The following is a 14049-nucleotide window of genomic DNA, read 5'->3' as shown; positions in this document are numbered from 1 at the left end:
AGAAAAATAATAAATGTATAGTAACTGAGAAGAGAATAAAGGGTGACTCCAATAGGGTAAAAGAAGGGACATAATTCAAATTGGGCCATCAGGAAGACTTCTCAGAGGAAGTACCATTTACACTGAGAAGTCAAGTACTCATTTGGGATTAACCAGACCAGAAAATGAAATGCACAGATAGGAAGAACAGAAAGTGCAAAAGTCCTGCGGCCAAATGAAAAATTTGCTCCTTCATCAGTTAGATTTGTAACGAGAAGGCAAGTGAGTACCTTGTGAGCTCCAAGTGAACCAACCATGGCAAGAAGCATGCACACATTGAAGCTAAATATGAAAAAGAAAAGCCTGAAAGAAACCCTACTATGCAGGAATACAACAAAAAGGCATCAAGATAAAGTTGTGGTTTTTAAGATGGCAGATGGGAAAGATGGAGGGAGAAACAGAAAATGGATGATACGTAAGTGACATGTTAGAGGTATAAAAAGGAATATACAAGAAGTCAAGGTTATTTGGTGGGGAGGGGTATTGAGGATTGAACTCACTTACCACGGTGCTACATCCCCATCCTCAGCCTTTTTTTTTTTTCAACCCCCTAATTTTAAGAAAGGGTTCCACTAAGTTGCTTGGGGCCTGCTAAGTTGCTGAGGCTGGCCTCCCAACTTGCAATCCTCCTGCCTCAGCCTCCCAAGTCGCTGGGATTAGAGCATTCACCATCAAGTAATTCAAGGCTATTAACGACTTATTTCCTAAGACAGATGATGGTATTTATTTTGCTTCTTAACATGTATTTTGCACGTGAGTATGCTCTCCACATGGCACCAAGAGAATATGAATATGGGCTTCAGGGTCCAATATGAACCTAGGAATCTATTCACGGCAAATTCAGCTATTTCTGTTAACTTATATAGGTCAAGAACAGCATGTCCTTTTGGTTTATTTGCTTTAACATGACATGCTCAGCCATGACTGCTACAATAGACATACTTATTCCTCCCAGAAAAACACCTTCTGTGAATATTCATCCTTTTTATCTCAATAAGTGTACCCTTATCCCTAAAGAAAAGAAATATTCAAAAAGAAATAATAATCATCTTTTCACAAATAAGGATTCAACCAAACTATAACTACAGATTCAATCAACAAAATCTTAAAAGTGTTACCATCACATCTATCTAAATGGGTATGTTAAGGTTTTTAAGGATACTCTGATTTACAAAGAAAAACTGTATGAGACAAATGCCCTTAGTCTTTCAGCTATACAAAAGTTCTTTGAAACTTTCTCCTAACTGTACTTTATATAAAAAAAAATGACTATTTTTAACTTACCATTCCACTGGAATTATTTATTCCGTTCATATTAATTTTTGTTACAAATCTAACTGATGGAGGAGCTTCTGGGTATTTAGGTCCACATTCTACTTTCAGACTATATATTCTGTTTTCATAATTTGTCTGGAAAGCAAAAGAAAAAAAGGAGTCATAATTACAATACCAGAAATAATAAGAAAAAATGTACTATGACAAAATTTGAGATTTTATTTTTCTACATTTAGTGTTAATCAGTCTGTATGGTTAGAAAAAATGTAGCAAGCATACTGAAAAGCAGAAATTTTATAAAATTAAAAGAATTCTACAAAATAATACCAAAATAATCAGAATTCACTTTTTGTGGTACAAACAATGCCTACTACAAATAAGGGAAAAGCAAATCACTTAAATTTTGAGTTTTCTAAAAAGGATACACTGTAAAGGGAGGTACTATCTGATTTGTGTCACAAATATATGAAAGTTCTCATTTTCTAGGGTAAGTACTGTTTATTCCTTGTGTCCCAGTATTAATCATTAATAGTGCCTCTTTTCATTCTCAAAGGATCTTGTTAGATAACAAATTATGGTCACCTCACAATGGCAATCAATTTTTAGTAAAAAAGAAAATATCAGCCCTGGGCACAGTGGCATACACCTGTGATCCCAGCAGCTCAGGAGTCTAGGGCAGGAAGACTGGGAGTTCAAAGTCAGCCTCAGTAACTTAGCAAGGCTCTAAGCAACTCAGCAAGACCCTCCTCTAAACAAAACATTAAAAGAAAAAAAAAAGACCGGGGTCAGGGGTGGTGGTCTGGGGATGTGGCTCAATGGTTAGGCACCCCTGGGTTCAAGAGAGAGAGTGAGAATGAATATATCATATTACTCTATCTTACTTAAAATAACAATTATTTTAAGTCTCCAATTACTTATACTTACATTACCAATTCACTAATTTTGTGATTCATTAAACATTATCTGAAATCACAGATACAACAGCAAAGTTTATTTATTGGGAGAGGGAATACCAGGAATTGAATTCAGGGGCACTCAGCCACTGAGCCACATCCCTAACCCTATTGTGTATTTTATTTAGAGACAGGGTCTCAATGAGTTGCTTAGCTTTTGCTGAGGCTGGCTTTGAACTCAAGATCCTCCTGCCTAGCATCCTGAGCCACTGGAATGCGCCACTGCACCCAACAGCAAAGTTTATATTTAGACAGAATTTTAGAGCAGGGTTTCTTAGGAAGTTTAATTAACATTACCACCTTTATAAAACAGCCATTTTAAGACTGTAATTTAAAGCTTCTAGATTATTCACTTTTGTGCTTATTCTCATGTCTATTAACTTTTTTTCCCCTTTGCGGTTTTTATTTGGTTAACTTATAGGCTACACTAAAACAGGAATGTAAAAAAATAAATGAAAGTGACAAATTTAATAACTACCGATTCCTGTATAAACCAGGGAGAAAAGAAGCTAATTAATGTTCTATTGATCTTACTTACCGAAGCTGATCCCTTTACTGTAAATAATCCCTACTCCCAAGTAGAGGTAAGATTTACAATATTAAACTACTGTAATGTAAAACAATCTGGGTACAAATGTTATTAAATATTTCAATATTTTGAAAAAGAGATATATAAAAGTCATTCAAATTTAACAACAAATGGTATGTCCTGCATTTCAGATAGATATAATAATTACTAAAATCAGACATCTCAGGAGAGCATCTTGTCTGTGGTTTTCCAACCTGAATTCGTCAGACTAAAATACTAACATTAAAAAAAAAAATTTACTAGCCCACCCACCTGAAAAATTCTGTAATATTAAAAATATCTGAGATATCTTTAAAAAAAAAAAAAAAAACTGGAACTTACAAATTCCTACACTTTCCTGGGATATACTTGGAAATAATTTAGTGTTTTCTTGTAAAGACAAATAAGCATACAACAACTCAAAAATGTACCAGTTCTACTCCCAGGTATTTACCCTAGAAAAAACAGAAACAAACATATGTCCACCAAAAGACTTCTTTAAGAATATACTCATAGTAGTCAGGCACAGTGGTAAACTCCTGTAATTCTAATGACTTGGGAGGCTGAGGCAGGAGAATCACAAGTTGGAGGACAGTCTCAGCAATTTAGTGAGACCCTGTCTCAAAATGTAAAATAAAAAGAGAAAAAAAAAAAAAAAAAGGTGGGAGGGGGGACTAGGGATGTAGTTCAGTGGTCAAGTACCCCTGAGTTCAATTCCCAGTACAGAGGAGGAAAAAAGAGAGAAAGAAAGAGAGAGAGAGAGAGAGAGAGAGAAAGAGGTGTCACTGCAGTTTTATTTCTAACATCCAGGATGATAAAATTCTAAGAACAGGAAAATTCTAAGAAAAGGGAAAATGATGTCCTTACATTAAAATATAATTCTGCAATAAAAGAAACACACTTTCGCTACCTGTGACAACACAGCTGAGTTGTGCAAACCTTATGCCATGTAAAGAAGCAGAACCATTTAGTGTGCACGCTGTATGATTCTACTTATCAAAGTCACCATCTGAAACTACTTTCAGGTGCAGGAAGCGGGAAGAGCAAGTAAGAAAGGGTGCGGGGAGCTTTCTGAACTAAACAAAAGAAAGGTTCTTTATCCCAACAGCAGGATAGGTAATGAGGTATTTGTCAAATTCACAGCAAAATCTATATATTTCACTATATGTAAGTTCTACTTCAATTTTTTTTAAAGTTAGAGAGATCCCTAAACTAGCCCACTAACCTAATTCAATGCTTAGAATAAACATTCTAATTTTTTTACATCTTTAATTAACACTTTATTGCCTCCAAATTTTAAATTAGCCAAAATTTAAAATTAAAATGAGGGTAGGAAAAGGAACTAGTATTTACTAAGTCAGGTGCTCTCCTTTGTCTATGATTTCATTTAATTCTCACAACTTCTAAAGATAGAGCTAGTACCTCTACTAACATATGAAAAAGCTTGAAAAGGTTTCCAAACCTCTTGTGCCAACAAATATTGCTATAGGAAATAGAACACACAAATACAAAGGAAAATTGCTAATCCTATAGATCCAAATTTCTATTGGAATAAATTTAAGAACAGGAATATAAGGAGCTATGAGTGTAGTTCAGTTTAGAGTGTGTTTTGTATGAGAGAGGTCCTGGGTTCAATCTCCAGTATGAGAGAAAAACATTAAGGATCTTAATACCATACCAAAAAAAAAAAAACACAAGAAAACAACAACAACTATGAAACAGTATCTAAAGGTAAGAATTTTACTAGTACTCTGGCTGGATGTGGATACTCAAAACTGGGAACAAAACTGCTCTGAATAATTCACCTTCTAAAGAGCAAACAATTGGGGTGAAATACTATCCCTTGTTATTTAATGGAAAGGCAACTGAATGAGCAATGCAAACCATCTGCCTCAAGAAAACTGGAGAGAAGGGAACCCTAGGCAGAGTCTAACTCAGGAAGTGTGTGTGCCTTCGTAGGGCATGCCCTTCCTACCTCATCCTAGCTCCAAAGGAAGTCAGAGGGGGCTCTGATGAGGTTCAGGATACACTACCCCAAAATATGGCTCCGTGGCATTTGGGAAAACAGCAGAAGCAGGGAATACCACTCTCACTTCCCCTTCTTCCCCAAAACAGAACATAAAACCTAGCTAACCCTCCCCTGAAGTGATCTCATGAGACCTCATTCCATAGGTACTCTCCTGACATCCAGAGAAAGGAAAATCCTTATTTCTGAAGACAGCGAAAAATATAAGTAGGACTTGCTAAATACTGCTCAATTTACTACCACTATATCATACCTACTTTGTCCAAGCATACTCCTGCAAGTGTTCACATTCATTCTTCATCCAAAAAAATACAAAGGCTTCTGTTTCTTTGGGTTCTCATTTCTTCTTCATAAATTTGTATGTTCTCTTGTTAATCTTTTATTAGAGGTTTCTCAGCCATAAACCTCGATAAGTGAGGTCAAGATACCACTTTTTCTCCCCTACAGCTCCAGTAATGCAATCCATAGAAAGAAGAGGGTCCAGAGCAGCATCTTGTTTATACTCCCTATATGTGGTCCTGAGCTAGGATACAGGAGTTATAGAGAAACAGCCTTCACCAACTGGGGATAGGTGATATACTCAATGACACCAGAAAAGGCAGCTATCTTAGGGAATTCTACTGGGGAGCCCCAACTGAGTGAGAAAGTAACTAGGACCTGTAACAATTCCTCTGCATCTGGGAACTGTGCTATGGGGTCAGCTCAAAGCTCCAAACATTCTTAAGTCCACTGAAAGAGCCAGGTGTTATGGTGAACACCTGTAATTCCAATTACTCAGGAGACTGAGGTAGAAGGATCACTTGAGCCCAAGAGTTTGTGACCAGCCTGGGCAACATAGTGAAAATAAAACCCCAGCTAGAAAAACAAAAACAGAAACAAAAACACTGGAGGCAGAAACAATAGCTGGAGAAAACCAAAATTAAATAGTTTCACAAATTTATATCTAACTTCTGACTTTAAAATCTCCAAACTATTCTAAGTCAGAATGTTCATAAATTACAAGCTTTTTTTTTTTAAACAAAACTGACTATGGTAGTAATTTTCATAAGAAGTGAAAACTCAGTTATCATTACAAATACCAAGTTATAAAAAAATCTTAATCATCAATATCGTATTGCCTTCCTTAAATGTCTTAAGGAAAAATCAGAGCAGGGGAGGGAATAAGGTGACTGTTAAAAACCTGTGTGTATTTTGCAAAGGAACATCAGAAAATAACATAAAACATACACTAATGCAAGCTCTAAAGTTAACACTGCTAATTCCCTGATTCATTTTTTTTTAAATCAAGAGAAAAATCTAATTTCACTCAACAATAAAAAATAAATAAATAAATAAATCAAAATTTTCTTTTAAGTAGGTAGCAACCTTTATATAAAACCAAAGTCTTAAAAAAAGAAACTCTTCACATCTGTGTTCTTTCTTGCAAGGCAAAAACATGACAAAACACATGTTCCAAAGACACTGTAGGGAGTACAGTAGATAGGACCTTTGAATAAGAAATGCAATAACAAATTCAATGCAGTGCTGGGGCTTAGTAGTAGAAAGCTTGCCTAGCATGTGTGAGGCACTGGGTTCGATAAAGGTCCATCAACAACTAAAAAAATTTAAAAAAAAAGAAAAGAAAAGCAATGCAGAAAAAAAAATCCCAATCTAGAAAAAAAAATTGAGTAAAAATAGATCTTTATAAACCTGAGAAAGATCTAAAAACAATGCACAAATTTTCCTCTGGTTTTCAGGAAACATTATGGCCAAGAAAATTTGGGATTCAAATGAAGAAATGTGACTCAACTTATTTGACATTTAGATTTACTGAATATGAGAATATTTGATATAGTAAACTCTTAATATCAGTCAATAATGTTATGAATTACCAAAATGTCAATTTACTTTTCACAATTTTATAAATTTATAAATGCCTTGTTTTTTAAAGGAGAATTGAAACCAGAAATGCAATTGAGTTCTTTTACTTCACTTTAATATCTCTCACTTTGCTGGACTGTGCAGGGTAACATGATAGTTTTAATGATAGAAAAGTCCTCAGAAACAGGACAATATGTCTGCTACTTAATCAGGTGATGTCTGCTAAAGAGATAGAAAGAAAAAAAAAAAATGCACAATAGGCCAACTGCCAAATTACCATTCAATATGTAAGAATTCAGTTTTTTGTGTTTTGTTTTATTTTGTTGGTGCTGGGGATTGAGCCCCAGGCCTTGAGCATGCTAAATAAGCACATGCTACATCAGCAGAATCCTAGATTTTTAACATATTTTACAAATGAAGAAATTGAGGCCTAAAGCATTTCCATGGCATGTGAAACATCAAAAGGAAAACAGAAATGTGCACTCAATAAAATTAGAAACCCCTGGTTATATATTTATTTATATATATATATTTATTTATATATATATATTTATTTATTTATATATATACTTATAAATATATATATAATATATATATATTTATAAATATATATATATTTATTTATTTATATATATATATATAAACACACAAGGGGGTTAGTAACATATTATGTCAAAATGACTGCTCTTTCCCAAATACCCCTCCATTTCCTCACCTTTTTCCTCTCTATCTGGAATGTTCTCCATCCCCATCACCACCTTCAGAAATCCTACCAGTCAGTTCTTTAAGGCTCATTTCAAAGGCAACTTCCTCCACTGTCCAGCCTTCCTCAATTATTCCAGCTAGAAGAAATATATTCTAAAGTCCCGTAGTGAACTTGCTCTGCCATATTTAGAATCTGTCATTTCTACTGATTTCTTTTCTCCTCTACTAAACTACAAACACCTTCATGACAAAACCATGTCAATCTTCCTCCCCACACAATCCTCCACATAATCAAGCATTACACCCTGCACACAGGAGGCATCCATAAATATATACAAAATTATTTAAGCGAATAATTCTTTCATTAAGTTTATCAAAATGTTTTATTTTAATATTAACATTATAAAAGTAAATGTTTATTCTAAGGTAACAATATTAATAGAAAAAATATATAATTTATAGCACTGACCCTTGGTGGCCCAATTATCATGCCTGTCCACCTTGTAAGTGTCATATCTTCATCATCTTCAAGTCCCCAGCTAACCGTGCCATCACCTACTCCTTTTTGTCCTTCTTCAAGTTCTTCCAACAAGCGAAAATTACGTGGAACTTTAACTCCTATACAAAAGAACATCAATGTAAATATACAAAGCTCATAATAAGAGCTACACATATGTAAATTCAGTTTCTTCCAAATTAATTTTACAAATGACTTGTTTGATACAGAAAGTACTGTATCAAACATTAACCAATTAAGTACAATCATCCCAAATGTGGGACATCTATAAAAACATAAATTGAAAACAAATATATCACTTATGGTATCTTTTGAAATAAATATTGTTTTTAGAGTTCTAGTTCTGAGAAACACAATGAATAAATGATTAGAGCATTTTAATATATGTATTTTTCATATATGTATTTTTGCATATACTTTATTTTATACTTTAATATTCTAGATTTCTACATATATAAGACTCTACATATATATATATATATATATACAAACTCTAGATTATGATTTACAATTTGCACTTGCATCAATTTCATTGAAATATTCGAAGAATTGAAAACCTGGGACTTAATGGGTTAACAGCAGTACAAAGTAAGTATATAAATTCCTGTTTAACCAATTTTATGCTGACATAAACCAATCATATGGAAATCATTAAAAAAAACATTTTTCCTACTTGAGGTTTCAAGTAGGCATAACCAAAAAATTTATATGATGTTAAATTAATTAATATATATGCTCTAATTTTTTTTAATGAGAATTATGTTCCATCTTAGAAAACTCACCAAAAGGAACAGTTCTCTAGAATACGAAAATAGCCCTCCCAATGGTTCCCATTCTTCCTGGTCCCTAACCAATGAGGTCTATTTCTAGCACCATCACTCAACTGTCGCTTGGGGTATTACCTAATTTGACAACAAATCTCATATTCCTAAATTTCCTAGAATACTCCCACCACCTCCTGGGCCCAATCTACCAAATTTTTTAGCATCCAGTAACCATTCTCACACCTCCACTCCATGTCACACTTTTCTTTTCTTTAGACCTCAACATTCCTTACGTGTTTCTCTTTAGACCTTAAAAACATTCCTTATTGTTAATCTAAAACCTTAACAGGAATCTCTCTGCCTAGAACATCCTGTTTACTTTTCATGCCTTCTTTCTCAAAGAACCTGGTCTTTCCCATCATTCTAATCTCTAATCCCTCTAACCACAAATCTAATTTTCTACAACCTTTCTTTCCTATGATTATCAGTCAGGATTCTCTATCAAAGGGGAGGTCTTTCATGCTTTCAAGAGCATCTTAAATGAAACACTCCCCAACTCTATCACACATTCTGTTAAAAATGCATAAATGCCCTCCAAATCCTGTCTGTGGTCCATATGCATTTGCTTGCACATGTCCTTTCTCTCCTTTCACCCATACACGGACATATGCACACGCACACAAACACACACACACACAAATTTCAAAGCAGAAAGGCTGACATGTCCCTAAAAGCAACTGTGCATGGTAATGCACAACTTGCATCTGTGCACTACTAATGTATGGTAATCCTTCTGGACATAAAATAAAAATCCAATAAGTACCATAACTTTAAAATAAAAATAAAACCAAAAAACATAAGCCACTTTGTGTACTGTGCTTTATAAAAATGATTGAAAAATCACAGGCCACACAAATATGGAGCTGTTATAAATCACAATACCAGTAGCCATTATAATTACTATGATTATTAGTAACCACTTGTTTTTAATAAATTATTCCATTTATTCTTTGAAACCAAAGAAGTTCTACAACCTCCCCAAGGTCACAAAGATCACAGTAACAGGTTCATTATTAAAAACCAGTTTCTAGCTCAGCATGGAGGTGTACTTCTGTAATCAGTTTTGGGGAGGTTGCAACAGAAGAACATCAAGTTTGAGGCCAGCCTCAACAATTTGGTGAGACCTTTTCTCAAAATTTAAAAAAAAAAAAAAAAAATTTAAAGGGCTGGGTTCAGCAGAGTATACCTAGGTTCAATCCCCAGTACTGGGGGGGGGGGGGGGGGGGGGGGGGGGGGAGACCCAGAAAAAGTTTCTAGATCATAGGTGCCTTTCCACTACTGAGTTGTACAGTGCTATGAGCTATACAACAGTAAGTGCTGGTGGCATAAACACACAGATCTAGAAATTAAACTGCCTGAATCTAGCTCCAGCTCCAGTTCTGCCACCTACTTCTCCCCTCAACCCCACTGTACTGGCAATTGAACCCAGGGGCACTCAACCATTGAGACACATCCCCAGATTTCCTTTTTTTTTTTTTTTTTTTTTTTTAAATATTTTATTTAGAGACAGGGTCTTGCTAAGTTGCTGAGGTTAGCTTTGAACACATGATCCTACTGCCTCAACCTCCCCAGCTGCAGGAAATTACAAGAAGGTGCCAAATGCCACCCATTTTTGACATGTGATCCTGGCAACATTTTTTCTGCCATAAATCAAATAACAATAGTTCCTACCTCACTGAATTAATTAAATAAAGCAGTACACCTTATATACTATAAATGTTGACTGTGATCATTTTAGTGTCCATCCAAAAAGCACGACATAAAACTTCTATTTACCTCCATCTGCGTTGTTGAGAATAAAAACTCCTTGTAAATTCTGGTAGGGTGGCCTCTGGAAATTTTATTCTCACCTTAAGTTTCTATTTATATAACACTGAGACAACTGCTTTCTTTCGTTCTTTCTTTGGTAGCTGTAGAATCATGATCTCTATAACACATTGGTATAAAACTGCTTTTTGAAGTAATCTTACGCAAACAAGCTCAATGATCCTTGCCATTATAAAGTCATCCCCCAAAAAGACTAAATGTGTTAAATTTTTGCCTCCATTTTATACAAATTCAGTCAGGGCATCCAAAACTACAAAGAAACAATGTAAAATTAATGTCTCCTGTACTTAAGTACCATAAGTGTGACAAACATTTACTGCTAAATTTTTTTCCAACTCTCCACATAATGGTTTGGGAAAACAGGTTTAATATTAAAAGACTCATCATAATTGTCAATGTTAACATTTTTTTCCTGGCAATGGGGACTGAACCCAGGGTGCTTTATCACTGAGCTACATCCCTAGTCTTTTTTTATTTAGTACCTTGAGACAAGTCCTAAGTTGCTCAGGGCCTCCCTAAATTGTGGAGGCTGGCCTCTTGTGAACTTCTCTCAGTCTCCCAAGTAGCTGGGATTATAGAAATGAGCTGCCATGCCATGCCCAACAGCATAAACACTTAAATGGTTACAGCAGTTAAAATAATTCTAATAAAGTATAAAACTCAAACCAAAACAAATGATGAGCTACATTTTCAAATTCAGAGCTAGAGCACTCTGATCTTATTTCATTTAACCACTAACGCCTGTGAAGAGAAAACAGCCACAAGATGGGGATGTTGCTTCACACAGTTATTCTGTACAAGGGCTGCCCTCTGGATATCAAATTGCAGACAAAAATCATACGGTTACAGAAACATCAGTCACCAAACCACATCAAGAATTTAAGTCTCCAGAATTCTCATCAGTTTCTTAGTTACTACATCACAAGGAACCTCTACTCATAAGACATTATGACAAAAAATAGTAGTAATATTTATAAGCAAATCATGAATGAATGCAAAGAACCTGGAAAACATGCCTTCCCAGGAGCAGCAGTGCATTCCTGCAATCCCAGGACTTGAAAGGCTGACGGGAGGACCACAAGTTTGAGGCCAGCCTCAGCAACTTAGCAAGATCATATCTCAAAATAAAATAAAAAGCAGGCTGGGGATATAGCTCAGTTGGTAGACTGCTTGTTTTGCAAGCACAAGGCCCTGGGTTCAAATCCCCAGCACCACCAAAAAAATAAATAAATAAAATAAAAGGGACTGGGGATGTAGCTCAGTGGCACAGCACCCATGAATTCAATCCTCAATCCCTACTATCTGAGAGACAGAGAGAGAAAATAAAGATGCCTCAGTTTTAATCTGAAATATATATAACCTTGTTACTTGCCTTTAAATTATCATGCTACGCCCCACCCCCACTGCCCAAAACAGGCATAAAGACTGCTAAATAAAACTCCAGGAGGAGTTTTATCCTACTGTGCTTATTAGGAAAAAGATTTTCTAATTTTAACTCATGAACTTTTAACCTTTTCCTGTTTCTCCCCTTTTATTTTTTTTCAAGTTAATGGGGGCGGACATGTGAAACCACAAATAGAACAAATATTTTTAAATATCAGTCTGGTTGGGAGAACAAGAGTAAAGAGACTTCACTGTACAACTTGATCAGGTAAATCATCATCTACTCAAAAATTAAAGGAAAATACCTTTAAAATGTTTTTCATCTCATCTACTTTCTAACCTTACTGTAGGTGCTCCTCATATACACCCAGGTCTGCCCTTCCCCCAGTTTCCAGGTTATCTGTGGGGATAAGGAAGAGGGTAACAGAAGCACATATGCTGTGGGACAATCCAGCCCTTCCAGGTTCCACACCCAGTCACTGCTCATCTTTCCTCTGCAGTTTTCTTAGACACAGGTTTTTGTCACTTTTCAATGAACTGGAAAGGTCACCTTGTAAGATGGAACTCATTAAAAGCCTCACCTGTTAATTTTAGCTCTCTAGTTCCTGTATCAATCTAGGAATTCAACTCGCCACAGCTGACTTAATGAAAACTAAATATTTATTGACAGATATTTGCTAGAAACTTCACAGGAAAAGTATTTTATCATATCTCACTTCCCAAGTTATTAACCTCACCATTTTACTAGGTAAGAAAACTGAGGCTTAATTATTAAGTTGAACACCTCATGAAATTGCTAATACTCGGGCTTCTTTTAAACCAAAAGAAATAGCACTTTCATATGGTTTGATCTAACAAGATGGACCATGAGTGGAGGAATAAGAATTGAAACTTAGGTTTCAAAACCCAAGTTCACTTCCATTATTCCCATGGCTTCATCATAGAACCTACTTGGTCCTAGACAGTACTCCTAGAACATTCCTAGAAAATCTAAGGGCCAAGAGTACAGAGAAAATTTTAAAAGAAAACACTTTACTAGATAATAACATTTCATCAGCTAATATAGTTACAGCTAATACAGTTAATTAACAGTATAGGAATCATGAGTAGTGAAAAAGAAAAGCCTCAAAGCAGACAAGTATGAAAACATGATTAGAAATTAGGAGGAATCCAGATTAGAGACTAGAGATATGACAACCAAATGCAATCTTAGAACCAGAAAAATAAGTTATTAATATTTTGCTCTAAAGGACATTATTGGGCCAGGCACGACGATGCACAACTGTAATCCCAGTGGCTTGGGAGGATGAGGCAGGGGGATCTCAAATTCAAAGCCAGCCTCAGCAAAAGGCACTAAGCAATTCAGTGAGACCCTGTCTCTAAATAAAATACAAAAAACAGGGCTGGGGATGTGGCTCAGTGGTCAAGTGCCACTGAGTTCAGTCCCTGGTACCCAAAAAAGGGGGTGGGGGGGGTGGACATTACTGGGAAAACAGGAAGAATATGAACAGGGTCTGTAGGTAAAGAGTTCCTTATCAATATTAACTTCCTGATTTTGATAATTATATTGTAATATAATAACCTGGCTTTCCATAAATTCATTAATTAAATATTTAGAGGTATAACTGTTAGCTTACTCTTGATACTCTTAAATGATTTTTGTTTGCTGGGTACTAGGAATAGAACCCAGAGTACTTTATCACTGAACTACAGCCCCCCGCTTTTTTTTTTTTTTTTTTTTTTTTTTTTTTTTTTTGGTGGAAACAGTGGCTCTGAAATTGCTGAGGCTGGCCTCAAACTTGCAATCCTTCTGCCTCAGCCACCTGAGTTGCTGGGTTTTACAGGCATTTGCCACCAATCTAGCCTTGAATGATTTTGAAAATAAATATGTGTGTGTGTGTGTGTGTAAATAGGAAAGGCCACTGACATTAGAATAATTTATTAATATGAAGAAATAAAATTAGTGCCCTCTCACTGTACATAAAGATCAATGCTAGGCAGATTAAAAGCATAAATATGAAGAGCAAAACAGACATTAATAAAAGATATCCTTATCACCTTAGACTGTATTT

At 35.3% G+C, this 14049-nt stretch overlaps 1 protein-coding gene and 1 long non-coding RNA gene across 6 annotated transcripts in view; one reads left to right on the top strand and one right to left on the bottom strand.

Moving 5' to 3' along the window:
• UBE2V2 (ubiquitin conjugating enzyme E2 V2) overlaps nucleotides 1-14049 on the bottom strand; it is a 46242-nt gene that overhangs the window by 15468 nt on the left and 16725 nt on the right. For 3 of the 5 annotated variants that reach the window (XM_079136995.1, XM_079136994.1, XM_079136998.1), the window contains 2 exons: nucleotides 7896-8044; nucleotides 1324-1449 (listed from right to left, as the gene is read on the bottom strand). In XM_079136995.1, the coding sequence (XP_078993121.1) occupies nucleotides 1324-1449; nucleotides 7896-8044 (275 nt within the window). Of the gene's footprint in view, nucleotides 1-1323; nucleotides 1450-7895; nucleotides 8045-12928; nucleotides 12969-14049 lie in introns of those variants that run through there. The other 2 variants (XM_079136996.1, XM_079136997.1) reach the window with 2 other exon arrangements.
• LOC306659548 lies at nucleotides 1382-5745 on the top strand. The gene is made up of 2 exons (XR_013763331.1): nucleotides 1382-1509; nucleotides 4169-5745. It is a non-coding gene; the product is annotated as an uncharacterized lncRNA (long non-coding RNA).

Source organism: Sciurus vulgaris (assembly GCF_902686455.1).
Source record: "Sciurus vulgaris genome assembly, chromosome: 1".
NCBI classification, from domain to species: Eukaryota; Metazoa; Chordata; class Mammalia; order Rodentia; family Sciuridae; genus Sciurus; species Sciurus vulgaris.
The sequence above is the reverse complement of the archived record's forward strand: the minus strand, read 5'-3'. Positions and strand labels throughout refer to the sequence as shown.